We start from the raw sequence: 20901 nt of genomic DNA on the forward strand, positions 1-20901 counted from the left end.
ATATAGCAAATATAAATATAGATATTTATATAAAGATATACAGATTATTTATCTAAATATAAATAAATATATATATACATAAAGAAGAGGATTGCCTTTGGCTTCTTACAGGGAAGGGTCCTTGAAAATTGGGGACAGGCTGCTGAGTGTGGATGGGATTCCTCTGCACAGCATGACCCACGCTGATGCCCTCAACATCCTGCGGCAGTGCAGCCAGGAGGCACTTTTCCAGATTGAGTATGATGTGACCATCATGGGTAAGGACAAGATGGTTGTGATGGGATTTTTTTTTCTCTGATTGTCTGGAAAGTATGTGAGACTAGAGACAGTAATTGGGATACTCAGTTTCAGTGGAAAAATCGCTGAGCAATGTGCTGCCAGCATGGATGTAGGGGGTAAAGTTCAACGCTGGCTTCGTTAAATGCATTTGAAATGCCCTTATTCAGTGATGTGTCTTGATAGGAATGATGAGTGGCTCTAGAGGAGAGGGCAAAAGGGGATTTTCTAATGTAGGCAGGGAGGGCACAGGAGAAGTCAGAGCTCTGCCAGCACTGGAAATAGCACTATTAAATGTGAGCAGAGGAGTGAGCTGCATGCAGGCAGACTTGCTGTGGCCTTGGATCTGATTTTTGACCCTGCTTAATTCTGGAGCTTCCTTTTCTTAGAAATGTTATTTCAGATCTTCTTCTGAAATAAATGAGGGGTGGTCAAATGCTTGACCCCAAATAAGACAGAATTACTGGAGGGCAGAGGATGAGTATTTCTAAAAATCATTTTACACAGTTTGAGGGTTTGGTGGCTGCTTTTTTTTTGTGTGTGTGGGTTTTTTTTTTTTTTTTGGTTTTTGTTTTGTTTTTTGTTGTTGTTATTTTTTAATTTGATTTTAAGTTTCAAACCCTGGGAAAGGATTTATTATTAGCTACTGTGAAGTCATTTTGAGCTGGTTTTGTGACACACAGCTGTTGCTGTGGGGAGCGTAGTTAATGAGTTTAGGGTTACCACAGAATTTGAAGCTGTGTTGGTTCTGGAAGCTTGTTGAGCTGTGTAGTAGGTTGTGATGCTTCATATCCATCTCCAGAGGGGTTTCTGCCTCCCTGGAGCCATGAGCTGGACTAGGTTGGAGTCTTTTCCACAGATCTCACTAACCAGTCCAACATGCCTGAGCCTAGGATTCAGTGAGGAACAGGAGTCCGTGATATTAGGTTGTTTTCTGATTTGTCAGTGTGGAGGAAAATAAAAAGAATCTGAAGCTGAGAGAGTTTGATGCCACATCACCCCTGAGGAAAGAGAGCTGAGAACACCAGAACTCACCCATGCAATGTGCACTAGGATAAGGGAGCTCCTTGTGACAGCCCCGAGAGCTTTCTGCTTCCCATTGAGTCTCCTCACCACAAACTTCCCCTTCGTTTGGTAGAAGCTCCACAAGCATGGACATAGAGGCTCTTCCCTGGTGGAGTGGCTGCCCAGAGCTGGGCACTGTGTGCCACAAAGACAAGTTCTCCATTGAAGAGCTGGAAGGAAAAGCTGATGCCTGGCAGTTGCCTGTACACTGCCTGGCTTCTGCCACACCACAGGAGCAGCTTCTCTTTGGAAACTGCTCAGGATAAAGAGGACACACTTAATCCATGGGAAGCAGAAACTACCCAAAACCTATTTTCTACCTTTCTATGATTTTTTGGGGTAACTGGGCAGTAAGGGATGTCCATTCCTCTCCTTACAGGCTGCTCCAGGGAGGGGGGGAAATGGAGGTAAGGAGGGATTTTGCATGGAGCTGTCAAGTCTGAACAATGGTGAACAATTAATTGTGCATGGGAAATGGGCCTTTGGGGGGTTTATTGTTTTTGCAGTCCACGGTGTCTATGTTACAGAAAGCTTCTTGTTTTAAAACCTGACTTGGAGCAATAATAGCCATGAAGGTGATTTGGTGTCTACGTGTTTCTTCTTGGGTAACTCTCACCTAAAACTGTGAGGGTTGAGTGAACTTGGAGGCACAGCAGAGTTTTAGGTAATGGCTCTCCTTCTTGTGTTGCTAATTTGTGGATCAGACCTACATACTTCTCAAAAATATAAAACCTGTCCCTTTCTTAGATAATTTTTGCCTAGAGAGTGCTCTCTATGGCCGTGTAAAGGAATATATTTGTCCTGCTTTCTTTAAGGCAGGGTGATACAGAACATGTCACTTACAACAATCTCTGCAGACAGTCTTGCCAGGCAGCAGCTAATAATTGCAGTGGGAGATGAGTACATCATCCCCAGTTCACAACTATTACAGCCTCTGGAAGATGATGAGGGAAGGGAAGAGCTGGTGCTGAATGTAGTCTGGTGATATTTTCAGCCTAAAGGAAGGACTCTTAATTCCCATTTTGAAGGGGCTGGGGACACCACAATGAAGTGGTGTTTATCCCGTTCATCCTCAGGAAAAAAAGAGGTTTTTACATGGTGCTCACTCTCTGCTGCAGCTGTATGTGCTGGGGTGGTGTGGGCTGACCCTTGAGGAGGGAAAGTTGTTTTTCTGCATCTGTCCTTGGTGAGAGCCCAGGGTTGCTGCGGGGGAGTGTTGAATCATGGCATTCCCCAGCTGTCTCTGTGGTTTTCCAGCCAAAATTGTGCACTGGGGATGATCTGCATGGGGCCAGCCCTGCTCTTGGTGTGAGGGATGTGGCAGCTGCCTGCCATCACCACCGGGCATCCCCTGCCTGTAGGGATTTCACCAGGGAGGCTGGCCTAGGTTGGGACCATGGCAGGCTTTTTGTCAGGTTGGCTAAGATTTCTCAAGGTCACTGAAGGAATTAAAATAATCTGCTATTTCAATTTTAAATGAGTGCCAACTGGATGTGGACCTCCAGGGGCATTGGGAAAATCTCTTCCCTTTGCTGATGCCAGATGATCTTTGCAATGAACAGATGCTTTCCCATGGCTGCACTTTATCTTATGGGCCTTTTGAAAAACAGGGGAGAATGCAAAAAAAAAAAAAAAAAAAATCACCTCAAGTAAACTGACCAGCCAGAAAATGGTATCTGAGTAGTTACTTTGTAAATAATCTGTGTGTGCCATGTACCAAGGATCTGGGCTGCAAGCCTTTAGGGTTGACTCATGAAAGGTTGCTGCCAGAGATGACGGATGAGCAAAGCAGTTTGCTGTGTCCTTTTCCTCCTCTCCCTTCCCTAGCTGCCCTCCACCCATTCAGTTTTAGGCTGAAGTTTTTTAAGCCTGTGGAGCTCTCCTGCTGACTGAGTGGAGGGCTGGTAGTGTCCCACAAGAGAGTGACTTGTCAGTGTCTGCCGAGCAGTGGCAGGGGCTAGAGCCTGAAGAGGGGCCCAGGAAGTCAAACGCCTCCATGAGCCTGTAAAGCTGCAGGGGACAAGAGCTGGTGGGCTGTATCAGGAAGGGGGTAGCTCCCCAGTTTGGTTCTTCTAGGAGTTTTTGGTTTATTTTGTTTGCATTTGGAAGAGATGTCCCTTTCTCTTTCCTTCCCCCTTCCCATTTCCACTTTTCCCTTTTCCCTTTCCCCACTCCCGTTTCCTCTTCCCCCTTTCCCTTCTTCTCATTTTCCCTTTCCTTTTCCATTTCCCTTCTTCTCATTTTCTATTCCCCCCTCTCTCTTAAAGTGCATTACAGCAGGAAAAATTGATCCCTACCATTACACTTGGCTTATTCCCCAGGCAATTGCACTTTCCAGGCTGGTTACAGGAGCCGTTCCTCCTTAGAGAGGTGAGCAAATCCAAGTGAGGCTCAGAAACCTAGTGCAAGAATGAAACCCCCCCCACAGTACATCCTGCAAAAGAAGCTGCTGGGAGAAAGATCTTCTAGAAATCACCTGCCAGCCCCCTGTTTTGAGTATTCCTCCTTAGAGAGGTGAGCAAAACCAAGTGAGACTCAGAAACCTAGTGCAAGAATAAAACTCCCCCACAGTACATCCTGCAAAAGAAGCTGCTGGGAGAAAGATCTTCTAGAAATCACCTGCCAGCCCCCTGTTTTGAGTGTTGGGGTGATCACCTTTCCCATATCTTCAGCACTGGGGTGAGCGAGAGCCTGGAGCAGGCTCTGTTCCCCTTGTATCCATCACAATATTGCAACAATGCCAGTTGACTCCTTACAGTAAAGTTATTGCATGGCCTTTCCCTTGTATCCATCACAATATTGCTGAGTACCCCGCAAGCGTATGGGTGTGAGCAGGGGTTGCACAGTCCTTTGTGTCCTCCTGGGAGGCTGTAGCTGGGCATGATGGTGCAGAAACACCTCCTGGTGCAAGTGCAACAATGCCAGTTGACTCCTTACAGTAAAGTTATTGCATGGCCTTTCCGTGTTTCTTTTAAAATTGGCTCGGATGTAATAGCTCTGTGTTAATCACACCTCACAAATATTGCTGGATTGCTGACTCCTGACCTTTGATTGGAGGCAAATCTTCTCCTAGAATAATTAATAGAGGCTTGGCTGGTATTTTCTCAATAAATGCCTCTATAAAATGGATTTGGAGGAGATGTCTGTGGTCTGTGATGGAGATGAGCATTAAAAGGGACAGCACGGTGGCCCTGTGTGGCCCTGCTGTGTGTGGCAGGAGGAGTGACCATGGGCTGGAGGCGTAACTGTGGTTTCCTACAGTCTTGCTAATAACCCTGGTCCTGGGGCTCTTTCTTCTCACCATCATGCTGAGACTTCCTTGGGAAGCACTTGGCAAAGCTGAGCAGCTTGGATGCTGGATAAATTGGAGAGGAATAGGTGTTTTCCTTGCAAAGAAAGGTCTGATGGTCCAGCAAGGTCTTTTTATTTTCCTTATCTTCTTCCCTCTAGGTGGAGGGATATAAATCCATGTCCTTCTTCAGTGGACATGTGCTGGACATACACAAAAATCTGGCTGCAAAACTGACATATACCTGGTGTTTGCTGTTGGAAGAGATCCTCAGTCTCTTGGTGCTTCCTTTGCTAACAAATGCTTAAGTGCATCTTCTGCAGGCTTTAGCTGGGTGCTTTGTGTATCTTTTGATTAAACTGGGACTGTGCTTTTTACCAGGCTTGCAGATCTCCCCAGTGGTCTTTTCATCAGAGAATAAACAGTGTTTTATGTGAAGCCTGCATAACCTTTAACGTGGCTCATTCCTCCTGCTTCCTCCCCTGTGAAAAATGACACTGTGAGTAGACCAGAGCCTGAGTATCCCTTGTCTGATCCCCAAGGGGAATTTCCAAGGTAAATTTCTATCTCCAGAGACTATGTATCTTCAACAAATCTCAGAAAAGACCTTGCTGCAGCTTAGCTTCCCAGATCTGCATTAAAGTTCCCATTTATAAGAGAGCAAAAATGAGCCATGGATCAGGTTTGGAGCCAAGTAGCATCAGCATTTTTAATGGAGCATATCTTTGGAAGGGAAAAGCCTTACTATGAATAATTAAGGTTTGAGGAGGCATCAGGTGCTCAGAGGGCTCTGCTGGCCTTTCCTTTGAAGTGATGGCTGGGTCTTCACGAGTGCTTTTGTGGGGGCTGTCACCGACACATGGGGGGTGCTGGTTATTGGATGTCTGAAGGTGATAATACATTTGTGAATCCCACCTCTTTGTGATGGCTTTAGGTAATCTGGAAGCAAATGTGTGTAACAGAGCTGGAGGGAATTTCTGTCTAATCAGCCAGAAACACAGGCTTTCTTTGTCCTCCCCCTTCCTCAGAAGAGATGGATAGGTTTGGTGCAGGCTTATGCTAACAGGTGTGATTTCGTAGGAGTTTCATAGTCTCATTTGCAGCATCTATTAAGCTTATTGCAGAGATTCATCTTTTAAAAATTTCCCCTGTATTGTCTGATGGGAGAGGAGGCTGTTGTGAGCAGGGGGTTCAAGTGCTGTGTCTACTCCCACTGTCACACTGGAGGAGCTCAAACAAGCAGTTGGGGTGGTATTTTGAAGCTGGTGCTGAAGCACAGAGGAGTTGACTGGCTTGTCATCAGCCATGAAACTTCTGAGTACTTCAGATAGTGGGATCCTGTGTCCTTGTGCCTTTTCGTTTTGGTTTGTGTGGGAAAAAGCCAATAACAATGATGTCCTTATGATCTTCCTTTTTTGTGCTTGTAATACCATTGATGTGACTTTTGCAGAGCCTTTGAGCAATCTCTTCCTCAATATTGCTGTTTAATCCAAAGTAAAGAGAGAGGAGAGTTCTTTCCACGAGTGAATTGTTGTAATACTCTTCGTTATTGTGTAGGTTTGTGCGGAGACAATTTTACTTCTTGAGTGTTCTTCTTTGTTAATTTACCATGTGTCATGGGCTATAGATGTCCAAGGTAAAGATTTGCTGCTTCATGTGGCAAGTCAGCATTGTTGGCCAACCCCCTGCATTTAGAGATGGAAAAGGCTGTATGAGAAGTGTCTTCAGGTGCTCTCTTGTTTTTCAGATACTGTAGCAAACGCTTCTGGTCCTTTACTAGTTGAAATAGCAAAGACTCCAGGGTCCACGCTGGGAATCACACTGACCACAGCCATGCACCGGAACAAGCAGGTCATTGTCATCGACAAGATCAAGCCAGCCAGCGTGGTGGACAGGTACAGATCTGAACAGGCTGTTCCTAGCTCTGCTTTTCCTTTTCTTGCTGCTTTTTTGCCCCCTTCTTAGTTACAAGCCATTCTTCTCAGTCTTACCTTGAAATTTTCATGTCCACATGTTCTTAGCACCGTTTGTGCTAAAAATATCTGACGCTCCAGCAGTGGACACTCCTCAGCAGGAATGCAGGCAACTCAGTGCATGTGAAAGCTGAGTTTTAAAAGCCTCAAGTCTGACTGTGCTGGAGCTGTGAAAGGGCTAAATCCTGTTACAGAAACTTCTGTCTGGAGCCTTTTCCAGACCCTTTACATGGGGATGCACAGACAGGCTGCTGTGCAGCACTAGCTGTGTTCAGCTGTGTTGCTGAGCTGAACTCCTGGCTCCCAGGACTTAACTATACTGCTGAGTGAGCCCTTAGCCATCCAGACTGGCTATGAGGGGCACTCTTACAAACTTAAAAAGACTTTTTGCAAGGCCACCAACAACACTGACTCAAACATGAATGGTTTTGTTGGTTTTGTGTGGTCTGGTTTTTGGTAGCAGGGGGTGCCACAGAGGTGGTTTCTGTGAGAAGCTGCTGGAAGCTTCCACCATGTCTGGCAAAGCCAGTCCCTGATGGCTCTAAAGATGGACCTGCTGCTGGCCAAAACTGGGCCAAGTAGGGATGGTGGTAAGGCCTCTGTCATAATGTACTTAAGAGGAAAACCAAAAGGAAGTTTTGTGTACAGTGCTAATTCCAGCTAGAGAAGAGGAGAAGGGGAAAACATGTGAGGGAAACAACATGGAGACAGCAGGGTCAGTGGAGAAGGCATTGTCAGTGGGAAGGAGGGAGGGATTAGGGGAAGAAAAGGTGTTTTAAGGGCTTCTACCTCTCATTATTCTCTGATTTTGTTAGTAATAAACTCACTTTGTGCCTTGAAGTTGAGCCTGTTTTGCCCTAGAAGTGTTTTTTCCCAGTCCTTATCTTAACTCATGAACCCTTTATTTAATATTTTTTTTCTCTCCTCTGCCCAGCTCTGGAAGGGGAGGGTGAGTGAGCAGCTGTTGTGGGTGCCTGGCATTGGGCCAGTGTCAGACCATGACAACCATCCTAGCTGGGTAATGCTTGAACCTGAGGTTCAAATTGGAATGAAAAAAAATGTATATGAAAAGAAATAAACAAGAATTTGACCACTAATTTGCAGTTGAATTTTGTATGTGTTCCCCTTACTGAAAGGATGTGGATTTTGTCTGTATGTGTAATTCCCTCTCCTGCTGTTCCCTTTGCAGATGTGGTGCATTGCACGTTGGTGACCACATTCTCTCCATTGATGGCACAAGCACAGAGCACTGCTCCTTATTAGAGGCAACTCAGCTTTTAGCTGCCACTTCTGAAAATGTCAAGCTGGAGATATTACCTGTTCACCAAAGCAGGCTGCCTTTGAAACCTCCAGAAACAGGTGTGTCTTCTGTGCCTATGCTGTTGGTCACCCTCAAAACTCACTTTAGGTCCCTACTAAGGGTTCTTGCTTTTGAGTGCTGGCAACAGATTCCAAAGAGAGACATCTGTAGAGGGAAAAAAAATGTATGTTTTGATGAAATGTATGTGATTAGATGATGTTCTTCAAGGATGTGAATAGGAAAAGAGGCAACATCTGAACATCTGTGCTTGAATAGGGAAATTGGAGATGGGAATCCCAGGGTTTTGCAGTGTACTGTGCAAGCCACTTCCTTAGTGCCTCAGATAAGAGACTTTGATCAAGAGGGAGGAAAACAACCTTGCTGCTGGCAAATAGATTTCCAAGCTCAGTTTTTATTTGCTGATTCCTGTTAAGGCTTTGTAAAGGATGAGTTCAGTAGCTGGACAGGGTCCTGATGAACTTCCAAAGCTGGAATGCAAGTGTTCATCTTTCAGACCAGCCTGCTTGAGAGGCAGCTGTGTCTGGGCAGCCAGGGGTAGAGTGAGCCTATCTGTAGCTGCTGGTTTCCATCACTCATACAAAAGAAATACCAAGGAAGTAAATTCTGGCTGCAGTAAGATCAAGCCCAAAAATGCCTGTAAAGTGTCATTAGGAATTCACCCTGGTGAGCATTCTTGTTGCCCACTGTTTGTTCCTCTCTCCATATGAGAAGCTGTCTCAGGTTCTCCTATAAATTTCATTATGACCATGGCCTCAGTATTAGTGTATTTGTTGCAGCTCTTGCCTGAAGTTTTGTTACACTCTGTACTGGTAGTCTTGTAATTCAGGTGTTTTGGGTGTGACTGTTCAGTACCAGTCTCTTTTTCCACCATTTTCAATCACTTGTCTCTCAGGGACATGCATTTTAATAATATTGATGCACAGTAGCCCATGGCATATCTGCTCTTTCCACTCTCTTCTAGGGAGGTTTGGGGAAAGGAAGAAAATATCTTATGGCCTTTCTTAAACTGATACAGTGAAACCTAAAACCATCTCCATGTCTAGAAATAAATTCCTTACATGTCCAGTCCAAATTGTGCAGAATTGAAGCAGTTTAACAAAGTGAATGGATGACTTGACCTTTGTGCCCACAAAAAAAAGGAAAGCTATAATACTTTTTCAGTGGCTGTTAAAATGAAGTATTCTCCTCCTTCCATTAGTGCCCTGCTCCTAATCTTGAGAATATGTGCATTGAGCAGCTGCTCAGGAGAAGGAGGCTCTGTGGAAGGACAGCTGGGTGTGGTCAGAGCCTGTTTACCCAAACCCCTATGCACAGATGGGTTTGCTGTGGCAGAAATACAGAACACAAACTTAGGACAACCTGCAACACATGGGTATGAAAACTCAGGGATGTAACCCCTTTTGATTAAACTCTTTAACACGCGAGGGATCATAGAGAAGGATGCTGTGCAAACTCCACAGGCTGCTCTTTCTGAGTTTAGCAAACAGAGAGAGTGAGGAAACATGGACCCTGCAAAAACAAACTCTTGTGGTTGGCAAGAGAGTGGAGCCTAGGGAAAGAAACTGAGCATAGGATATGATGCAGATCCATCCCTGTTCAGCACTTGCATTACCGAGTCCTTTCAGCCTGTGAATGCATGGTGTTCATCATTACATTTTTTTAAAGTGGTTTCTTGTGCAATCAGCTTCTGGTTGGAGGAGATGGAGAGGGATCTGATGCTGGATCACTTACCATGCAAAAATATGGCCTAATGCTGAAGCATGGGATTTGTCAAACTGAGTTGGCTTTCTCTGTGGTTCTGGGGGCACTTGGAGAGTTTGTGGGAGGATTATGCCCTGCTCACAGGATCAATGGGGGCAGATGGTGCCCAGCAGCAGTGCTGGGATGGATGGGTTTCCTCAGGCAGGGTTGATGTGTGAAAGACTGGGGAAAGCTGTTGTAGGGGTTTTTTCACAGAATTGTCCAAAATGCCTTCTTTCCCCGAATTTGCTGGCAGCTGAGTTTCAAAGGCACATTTTTTCTGTTGTTAATGTAAGCTAAGAATTAATAGACAAATGGGAGAGTTTTAGTTATTATAAGTGGATTAAATTATTTTGTACACATGCCCATAAGCTCTGTCCCCTATGTTCAAAGTGTTTAATTTTATTAAGAACTTTTCTTTTTGTCTAGCTATAGCTAATTTGATTTTTGTTTTTAAAAGCTGCCTGGCTCAAAATTCACTTTTGGAAATATACAAAATAGAAACCCCAGAGATTGAAGTGTATTTTAAAAGCTTGATAGACTAAGTGCTAAACTCACTAAATGTTTAGCAAAAACTAAATATAATCACTATATTGTATAGAAAATCTGACCTAAATGGTGTAATGCCTGTGATACACACACAGAAAATGGATTTCTGCTGTTCAAGGCACTAACAGATGACCTTTAGAGGAGATTCTGGGTGGGCTCAGTAAACAAAATAAGTCCCTCTCCCAGGTTTGCACCCTAAGAAGGTTCTGGTAGTGCCAGTGCTGGTGGCATTTCCTGCTGATCAGAGGACCCAGAGGCAGGAGGAGATGTCATCCTTCATGGGAAGATTGTGGCATGTGAGATGAAGAACCCTGGGATAATGTGTGGATGTGGTGATGCTCTCCATGCTTAGCTGAATAAAAAAGCTTGAAATCTTCTTTGTTAGCCAGAAATTCTTCTTGGAGGAAAACAGGTTCAGGCAGCATGGTGCAGAGATTTGGAACAGAACACCTGGTGTTGGACAAGGAAAACCAACTGATCCTGTGCTGCCCAGGAATAAAAGGAGCATCAGTGAGAATAGACCAGGGACCTGTGCCTGGGCACTGTTTGAAGCACTTGAGAAGAGACTTGTGCCTTTGTGACTTGGTGTTGCAAAGCTGCAGTTCCTGGACAGGGTTTCCAGATGATGGATGTCACACTGCAACAGATTTTGCCCGCATGTGCTGGGGTTAGGGTTGAAGTTAAAGCAGTGCTGTGCCCTTGAACAGGCTCTGCCGTGTTGGTGTTATGCTTTCACTTGCTGTTTGCCACAGCATTGGCATGTTTCCTGTGCTGCTGGCCTCCTTAATTTAAGCAGTGGTGTATAAACCCCCTTTTATTGTGATGAGCTGGAGGTGGCTCTCTGCTACTCCTTTCTTTCATCCATGTGTGCATTCCTGTGCAAGAGCAGCCGCTAAACAACCAAATGCTGAAGCCAAGCAAAGTGCTCACAGCACATGGGGAAGGCATTGAGCCTTGTCACAGGGAGGGCAGCTCTGGCAGCGAGGTGGGAAACAGCACAAGGAGGTTTCCCTGATGCTGTCAGAGAGTGCTGATGGCCTCTGCAGGAAACTCCTGGCTGGATGGAGCTTTTGCACGTCACACAACAGACTGCAAATGGTAATGACATGTGTGCACTGCCAGCATGGCTGAGTCAGGCTGGTGGCACTGGATGCAGAGTTTATTGTGGGAAAGGGGTGGATTTCTGCCACTTTGCATCAAGTGTCATGAGGTTATGTGGGGTTGCATTTTTGCTGCTGTTGCTTGACACGCCGTGGTTGGGTCCTGACTAGTTCAGAGTCAGTATAAAGCTGTTTTCTGCAATCTCCTGGCTTATGGTTCTTACCTTTTCTTTCTCTCATTTCTCCTTCCTGCCTGTGGCAATTTCTGCTCCCCTGGATGCCATCAGTCAAGGTGCAGAAGAGTGACCACCATCACTGCTGGGACCCCTGTGTCAACTACTGTCACACCCACCACCCTGGACACTGCAAGACACCCACTTGGACCCAGACATCTGGACAGGACTACTGCAAATGTAACCTCAATGCATGGCATTGCCCTCATCCTGCCCGTGTTCGTTCTTGTTGTGCCCCTCCATTTCCTTACTATTCAGACCCATAGTGTGGCTTGTCACTTGTTTGCTCCTCAGTCATCTAGTTCTGCTTCCACAGCCCAGTGCTGAGGTACAAAATCAGTATCTGCAGCCCAGCACACACAGATCTGGTAACTGGGACAAGAGCAGTGTGCTGGGCAGATCCATGCACCCATCTTGTAACCCCACCTTCCCTGGGTGGGCTTATGCCTGGTTTCATACAGCAAAAATGAGTTTCTGTGGGACAGGGAAGGATGTCTCTGGTGTTGTGTAGGAGTGTGATGCAGCTCATCCAGCTCAGCCCTAGTGCCATACTGCTTGTTAACAGCAGGATTATGGCTACTTCAAAATCTGTAGATGACCTTCTTGTCAGGAGTGGGCTCTGTGCTGCTCCAGGTTTCTTGCCTTGTGGCTGTAAGATAGTGAAGAGGACACATTGCACTGTGTCCAAACTGTTGGAAGCAAACATTCCTTGAGTCTTGCACCCTGGAGCTGGAAAGGAGGAGCTGCTCCATACCCATGAGGTGTTTGGTGACACTGTTAGTGAGTGAACCACTGCTGCAGCCCCCTGTGCACGTCCCTAACGCCCTCTGTGTGTCCCCAGCTCTGGTGGCTGCCAACTTCTCGTCTCCCACCATGAACGCGCAGGGATTCCCGTGCCAGAACTCCAACACGCTACCTCGCAGCTCCCACCCCATGAGCCCCCGCACCACCATGCTGAGGAGGAGGCAGAAGAAGAAGGAGCACAAGAGCTCGCGTAAGAGCAGTCCTGGGCCAGGCTGGGTTGGAGGGGCATGCACGCTTGCCTTGCCATCCTTGTTGTCAACGGGGTAGAGCCGGGGTAGAGCCGCTCATCTCAGCACTATCAGTGCCTCCCTCATCCTTGGTCACTAGACCAAGGTCTGGGCCCAGGTTATTCTGTTGACCTGGTCTGCTGACCAGGTTATTCTGGCTGCCCTGACCTTCTGTCTCTCTCATCCTCTCAGTGTCACTGGCCTCCAGCACGGTGGGTCCTGGCGGGCAGATAGTCCACACGGAGACGACAGAGGTGGTCCTCAGGGGAGACCCTCTGAATGGCTTTGGACTTCAGCTCCAGGGAGGCATCTTTGCTACGGAAACTCTGTCTTCCCCTCCTCTCGTCCGTTTTATTGAGCCTGACAGCCCGGCAGAGAGGTTAGAGACCTTGCCCTTGGATGCTGATGGTGCTGCTACTGAACATTTCATGGTTTGGTTTGTTTTCTCTCCTCAGAGGCTCATTTAGATATTTACTATCATCCTTGTAATATCTCCCATTCTTCACTGGGCATGGTTTACTGTCACTGCCATTTCTGCACTCGTCGGCTGACCGCGGCCTCCCTCGCACCCCAGGTGAACGTCTTGGCACCAGGCTGCGGCTGGTCTGGGAGGAGGAGGAGGAAGGGAGTGTGTGTCTGTGTGAGAGTGCCATTCCCATTCCCTTTCTTTTGGTTTTTTTTTTTTTTTTTTAATTCCTCTTTGAAAGATAACTCTTTTGTATAGGTGCAGAAAGGGGAAAGGTCAAAATAAGTGGCCCCTGCAAAATGTTTTTTGACTGATTTTGTTGTAGCAAAGCCCAGCTGTATAAACTGGCCATAAAGACAAGGCTTTGAACCACAAAGATAGAGCTCTAGTTGAGGAGCAGGTAGGTGCTGCAGTTAATCCCTCTTGCTTTTGGCTGTGTAAGGCTGGGAAAAGTGCAGAAGGGAGTAGCGGCATTAACTGCTCTCTATCACCCTGAGGACACTGGGAGCAGTGACTCCTCCAGTGGTGGAGCCTCAGCCCTAGAGTTCAGTTGCTCCCAGTGCTGGATTTAGAGTGCTGCTGGCTGGATTTAGAGTCTGCTCAAGCGTCTGTGCACTACAATCTAGGTGTCTTCTGTTACTAAACAGGTCAAGTCCTAGCATGGCTTGATCTCTCTCTCTTCTTTAGGCTGGAACTTAATGTCCCTGTGCTCATTTCTCTTCCCACCTTTGATTACCACTGTGGCCTGTCCTCCCTAAGGGTGCCAAAGGTGCAGCAATGTAGCAGTACACAGTGCCTGCTGCAGAGCCTTTCTTGGAGAAGTCTCTGATGGTCCCATTAGCATGTGCTGAAGGTTTGGTGTCTCCAAGTCAGCCCAGAAAAACAGCACATGGGGGAGTTGTAGACTCATGGCAGGGAAAGTGTCTGCAAAATGAAATGCTCGTCCTTGCTGTGCAGACCAGTGTTGTAGCCTTTCTGCTCAGCCAATGCAGAGGCAAGGTGGAACAGGAGTACCTGGTGCTTATGTCTGTGGGAGGACAATGACAAGAGGCTGGCACAGGAAAAAGAGCCGTCTTGATGCAGGTTAAGAGAGATTTTAAAAGCCTGTTATGCCTTTTGTTTGCTTGATTGTTTCCAAACAGGGTTTAAAAATTAAGGTGATGGCATTATGGTTTTTTAATCCTCTGTTGTGGGTGAACTTGGTTCATGTTGCGAAGCACCAAACTCCTTTTATAAATCAGGCAGCAACAAAGCCTGCTGTCCCAGGGGACGAGGGAGATGTGCTGAAATCTGCCTGGCTTTGCTTTATCCTCTTGCCAAGCCTGGAGGAAAAGCAGTGACTGGCAGTGCAGCCTTGCCTGGCTCTGATGTGTCACACCCGAGCTCGCCCTTGCGCTGCCCGCCCGGCAGCATTCACGCTCTTCTGGCTGCTGCTTCCTGGAGACTGGGAGCAATCCTCTCTGCATTTGCAGCCTGGATTTGATTTGGGGATTAAATCTCTGCTGTGCATTTCATTCTTTCCTAAACCATACTGCTCTTCCTAGCTGGCAGGCAAGTGCTGCCTTTCCTTCCCATCTTGAAGTGATAAGTGCACTGGGTTTGCAGTGAAGTGAAAAAGGCAGTTTTATGTTTTTATTTCATTTTTTGTTTCTTGCTCTTTCACAGAGCTCTTTGCTCTGTCATTCAAGATACCTTATTCCCTGTTCTTCAGAGGTTCTGCTGTAGCTGCAGCCCAAGACATTAGAGCCCTTTTCACCCCCTTTACCAGGCTGGGCTCCCAGCTGAGGCTGGGCTGTGCTCTTTCTTGTGCTGCAGTTTTTGCTCTTTGCCAAAAAGGTGAGCTTTGGGGATATAGGGATCAGGTTTAGCACCCTGGATCCGACCTGGTTGTTCATACATTCTGCAAAATCTGTGGATCTGAATGTGCTGTTGTACAAGCACGTGATCCTCACTGGCTTTGTCCATCTGGATTGTTGTGGAGGAGCTGCCTCTGGGGTGCCCAGCAAGTGAATACTACCAGGGAGGTGCATGACATCACCCTCTTTTCAGGGATGTTGGGCTGTCTCACATTTATTGTCTGCTTTGTGCTAGCTTGTGCCAAGAGGTTTGATGGAAAAAAATCGCACCTGTCTGACTTGTGATTTGTTTTACTGCAAATAGCCTCTAATAGACCTCCCTCCCCACCTGTTGTTTTGTTTCCAGGGTGCATGATGAAGCCTTTGGGTTCTGAATGAGACAGTGATTCGGCCCCTGTTATCAGCAGGGAGGGTAGAAGGGGAAGAAGCCTGACATCCCCTCTTGGCTGCCTTGAAGCACACAGCTTTTGTGTCCTTCCTCCCACAGCTGTCATTGGCAGCAGAGGGAGAGTATCTGACTTCTCCATCCTGGTATCCAAAATCAATGCTTCCTGCTGAGCTACGTGTTTTGTAGCTCTGCTCAGACACAGTTGTTTGATCATTGTGTTTCTGCCTTTCAAGTATGAATAGTTTGCAAAAGTGAAGTTTAGCAGCTGGCTGAAGCTGTCAGCAGAGCTTTGATCCATTAGGGGCTGAGACCCACCTACCAATGTGCAGGCACAGATGTGCACACACACACAGATGTGCATGTCTGACCTGTGCAGACCAGCTCAGGGAAATGTAAGGGCACAAGGGATGAGTTTCTGCATCCAGCAGTGTGGCCACAGGCACAGCTGCTCCCCCCACTGCTGGAGTGGCCATGCAGATGTGGATGATGCTGAGTGAGCTCTTCAGTGTAGATCCTGCCCAAGGCGTGAATATGTGCTGCTCTGTATCAAACAAGACGCCTCCGCTGCTCTGTTGCTGTCTTTAAGCTCAAGGAATGAGTCATGGCAAAATGCAAATCTGTTCTACCCCAGGGAGCTTTTCCCATCATGGACTCCAGCACATCCATGGTGCTGTCTTTTGCTCCAGGAGATGCTGTTCTCCTATTCTTTCTGATTTTAAGACACTTCTGCTCCCATAGTCTGAAAGCACTTTTTAGGTGCTGATGTTAGACTGAGTGTCTCTGAGACAAATGCCTTCTATTTGGAAAAACTGTCTGAAGATTCTTGTAGGATCCCATGGCAGAGCAAAGGAGAGCTCTGTAAAACCCTTGGCTCCCCAGGCTCCATTCCCAATGCAAGAACTCATAACAGCTGGAGATGGATGTCTCGAATGATTCTGAAGGGTTAACAAGAGATGTAACTTGACAGAGGAAGCTAGAAGGTTGTGGCATCACACCACAATCTTTTACAAACCTGCAAGACCAGGGCTTAAACAACTGCGATTAACTGAGGCTAATAATAAAATAAATAAAATACCTCTGACCTAACAGAGCTGTTGGCTGTAAAAGACTCAGGCAAATACACCTTGAGTGAAAAACCATGAGAAATGGCTGTTCTGGGAGAAGGCAGCTCTGGTGGGAAAAGCAGCAAACGTTTGCTTTGATGCAGTGTAATAGTATCCTATGAGCTCCCAGCCCTTGAGGCTGAAAGAGTGGTGCTAAAGTGGATTGTGTCCCTGTGTGAGTTCGAGATGACAGTGATGTCTGAGTGATGCAGCTGTTGATCCCTCCTTTGCAAAAGGTGCACTGCTGCCATAGCAAGAGACCTCTTGGTGACAGAGGAGTCGTCTCTGTTGTACTCGGTGCCATCTCTGTATTTATAAGCTGATATTTCTATGTGGCTGCATAGCCACAAGTCCAGTAAAGGACTGTAATTAAACTTGATGTAATTTATTCACAAGGGTGGGTTCATTTATACATCATGGAGTTGTCTGTCCTAATCCAAGAATCCTTGAACAAACAGCTCTAATGTACATCTCATAAAGTAGCCAGCATTTTTCCATTGATGGCATGAACTCAGGCAAAAGTGTGAATATACCTTCCTACCAGTAAAATAACCTCCCTGGGCTCTCTCCAAACTTGTTCATATCTCAGCTTTTGATGGGCCACTGGCACAAGCTGTTGTGCTTGTTCATTTTTCTTGAATTCAGATGTGTGTACTTTTTCTTGATAACTCGGCCTTTCATATACATCCTGTTGTTTGGACGTGAATAATACAGTCAAGTGTCTGTCGCCTTTGATGCCTTTGTGTGCCTGGAAGCTGTGGTGCTGTGTTTTCTTACAACTGAATTGGGTGTGAGTGATGAGGAGTGACTGGAAGGTTTAGTAAAAAGCAAGCTGTCTTCTGTGAGGTATCTGTGAAAGAAAGGGGAAGACAAAGATGTGTTTGATCATTAAACAGGAAGAGAATAAAGATTCTCTGGAGAAGGCTTAAAACAGGTTAACTAATGTCTTTTGGAGAATCTTTGTAGTAAAATAACTCCACATTTTGAGGGGAACCTTAGACTTGATGCCATAACCCTAAACCTCTTCTGGAGACCACTCTGTAGCTTATGTTAGTGATGATTGAAGAGTGGTTTCCCAAGCTCTGATCTAGTCGACAGCCAGGTGATAAGTGGAAAGTCTAAAAAGATTTAGTTAAAGTAAACAGCTGATAGAGGAGAAGGAAGATGACCAATTTCCCATGGTCGCAGGGACACTGCAGTCTTGTTTTTGTAGAGCCATGGGCCATCCCAGGTGGGAGCTGACTGAGATAATGTGGGAGATAACTTGGAGGATCATCTTGCTGGTGTTGCAGTACATGTAAAAAAAAATGGAGTGTGGGTGGATACTGAATGTAGGAATGTGTGAAAAACACCTTGCTTATAAATGCAGGGGGGTCCCAAGAGACAAACTGTGCTGTAGCAGTACATCTCCAACATAGCCTTGCCATCACGTTCTCCTTCCAAAGTAAAAATCCTGCTGATCTCTGTTCCTGGACAAAAGTGGACAAAGTGGGTCTAAACCAAGAGGCCCCAAGGGTCAGTTGTGGTTATATTGTCAGGCCATCACACTGGAATAACACTGGCCTTTCAAGGCAGTTAAAAAGTATCACTGTGCATTTGGCTTCCAGAAATGCAATTAGAAGGGATAAATGATTATCTGATTTGCTGAGACATTTCAGTGAGTTTATTGGATTGTAGCTTCAGTATTTGCTATGAACTAAGCAGAAGAATCTGTGCAATTTTCAATGCAATTAGTTTGTGTTCCAGAGAGTGCAGGTGCATGGGAAGAGCCGTTTATGGTTAGATAGGGAAGGAATTTACATTCCCTTGTGTTTATCATTCTCATCTCTCAGCCATGGTGTTGATTTTTAGAAATGTGAGGGTTACTTTTTCTCCACCTTGGTTGTTGCAAAAAATGTGTCCAGAAATGGTTATTTAGGAGCAAAGTGTGTTTGAACTTTAGAAACCCACAAAGGTTTGCTTCCTTGTGTCCTTCCAGGGACTCTGTGATGGGCACAGCAAAACTAGTTATTTTCTCTTTGGGGCCTCCTCTGCAGAATATGTCAGTACTTTGTGTGTCTTGTAACAGGTTTGCCTGGCACAAGTAACTCATGGCTGGTTGTGGGATTTTTTTTTCCTCCTTCCCTCTTTTTCCTTGTCTTCTTGTTCCCATTCCCTCTTTTCCCACTGTGAACTGCAGGTGTGGGCTGCTGCAAGTAGGAGACAGAGTCCTTTCCATCAACGGCATCGCGACGGAGGACGGGACCATGGAGGAGGCCAACCAGCTCCTGCGGGACGCGGCGCTCACCAACAAAGTGGTGCTCGAGATCGAGTTCGATGTTGCAGGTACGTTCCCAAAGGAACTGCTCCTTCCTGCCTGTAGGACTCTGCCAGTGCCTTTGCTAACCCAGAGGAGGGAGCACATTCATCAGGCTCAGAGGGAAGAGTGAGAAACCCCGTGAGGACCTTCTCCCTTTCTCGTTGTTCTCTAATGTGCACTGAAGTGGAGGGTTCTTCTGATCCTTTCATAAATGTTCTGTGCTCATTGCTTGGCTGAGATAAGCCTAAGGAGTAGACGAAGAGGACACACTTTAAATATTTGCTCATTAATAGGAATAATATTCATATTCATTTATGGCCTTGAAGCCAGGAGGGAGCCAAACCTGTATGTAGGCTAGGGGTAAAGTGCAGTTTTTTTATTAAAAAAGATTTTTTTTTCCATTTACATTGACAGAGCTGCTTCAGTTTTGAAATACAGTGTGATGTGAGCACTTAACTTGATATTCAGAGCATGTATTTTTAATGAGAATCCAAATTTCAACCTGAAGTCCACAGGGCCTCAGATAACCTTATCTGAACCAGTAAAGCAGTGCTTCATGTGCTTGTTTTCTTGCTTCCAAAGAAACCATCCATGCAATTGAAAACTCTCTTTTTTCTCCTTTTTTGTTTGTTTTTTGCTTTATAGAGTCTGTCATACCCAGCAGCGGTACTTTCCACGTTAAATTGCCCAAGAAAAGAGGTGTAGAGCTTGGAATTACAATCAGCTGTAAGTATTGCTCAGACTTGCAGTAGCAGTTGCAAGAGCCTCTGCTTTCCACACAGGCATTTTAGAGGACTCAACAGAGAGCTAAGATCATGTGGGGTTTCTGTGGCACTCCAGTGCTCGTGATTTATCCCAGAATGAATCAGACGTGTGGTTCCTGCCTCCATGAGGTGGCAGCTGCAGAGAAAAGCAGCTGAAGGAAGGGCTGGGACAAAGGATGTGTCTCAACTGATCACTTGATCCGTGTTGCAGAATTCAATTCAATTCTATTCTATTCTTAGTAATTATTTTTATTTCCTTGCTCACACTTGTATTATGTTCTTTTTAAAAAGAATTGCCTGGGTCTGGTGGGACCCTTGCAAAAAGAGGTGAAGGTGGAAAACAAGTAAGAGGTGAACTCCACAGCTTGAAGGGTAGAGAGGGGAAACTGCCAAGAGGAGGAGCATGAAGAGGGTGGTTGGTTTTAGAGACTGGGGAAAGCACTTTAAATTCCAGGGTTTGCCAGGAATTGTTTCATTTACAAGCTCAAGCCATGCAGAAGGAGAGCCATGTGCCAGGACTTGGTATGCACTGAGAGAAGGGACCATAAACCTTTTTCCTTCTTTTCTCTCTTCTCTGCTCACTCTTGATTAATTAACTCTGTTCCCTTCTGAACACAGTTTTTTCATTTAAAGATCTTTTGGCCTCTTTGGAGAGGATGCTGTAGGGGGATGATCTAGGCAGATCCGTCCCAAATTTCTGGCTGACCTGGGGTCTTGTTATGTCAGTGAATTTTTCCTGTATGGAAAACACATGCAGGTCTCAGATCACTCATCCCTCTCTCACTTCTGGGTAAAGTGGGTTGAATTATCTGAGGTTTGCCATGCCCAGAGACTGCCGCCACCTCTGATCTGAAGCAGAGCAGTTTGTGAGATTGCAGTAATGGGATTTTTTTCCTAAGCCCTCAGGAGCACGGACCCTGCTGTGTCTGGGGAATGGAGTTGCAAGGGACACTTGAAAAGTTGGTTTCATTAAAAGAGAAGCTATGGTAATTACCTCTTGACATTTACAGTGTTAGTTAGAGAATTAATTGGAGGTATTCTGGTCTAACTGGGATGATTCTCAGGAGTGACTGGAACATTGACAGGATGATGCCTTTGCACCTAGTGATATTTCTTCTCCCTCTTCTCAGCTTCCCCTATTTGTGCCACAAGGACAATCCTGAGAAATAATATCACAGTATTTAACATTTGGCTTGGTAGCAGTTATTGTCTGAAGACATCAAAGTGCTTTCTGAAAGCAGCAGGCTGTCTATAATGGCATTTCACTGGTGGGGAGCAGTGCATGGTGTAGACTCTGCTGGGCTCCAACCTGCTGCCCTGCCACTGCCTTGGCATTCCAGCCACAGGGAGCAACCCAGAATAATGGATATGGTAGCAAATGCTGGCTCGAGCAAGGCCCTATTAAGTTTCAAAATTTAGTTTATGTCTAGAGTAAAATGAACTTGGGA

General features: G+C 45.9%; 1 protein-coding gene across 1 annotated transcript in view; it reads left to right on the forward strand.

Moving 5' to 3' along the window:
• The window catches only part of GRIP2 (glutamate receptor interacting protein 2), an 81063-nt gene that overhangs the window by 29370 nt on the left and 30792 nt on the right, over positions 1-20901 (forward strand). Inside the window, exons 7-14 of the mRNA XM_041426076.1 lie at positions 112-257; positions 6378-6525; positions 7793-7962; positions 11601-11726; positions 12388-12540; positions 12770-12956; positions 18570-18715; positions 19335-19415. Coding sequence (XP_041282010.1) covers positions 112-257; positions 6378-6525; positions 7793-7962; positions 11601-11726; positions 12388-12540; positions 12770-12956; positions 18570-18715; positions 19335-19415 — 1157 coding nt within the window. The remainder of the gene's footprint in view (positions 1-111; positions 258-6377; positions 6526-7792; positions 7963-11600; positions 11727-12387; positions 12541-12769; positions 12957-18569; positions 18716-19334; positions 19416-20901) is intronic.

This window comes from Onychostruthus taczanowskii, unplaced genomic scaffold, assembly GCF_017590055.1.
Source record: "Onychostruthus taczanowskii isolate IOZ18803 unplaced genomic scaffold, ASM1759005v1 scaffold9, whole genome shotgun sequence".
NCBI classification, from domain to species: domain Eukaryota; kingdom Metazoa; phylum Chordata; class Aves; order Passeriformes; family Passeridae; genus Onychostruthus; species Onychostruthus taczanowskii.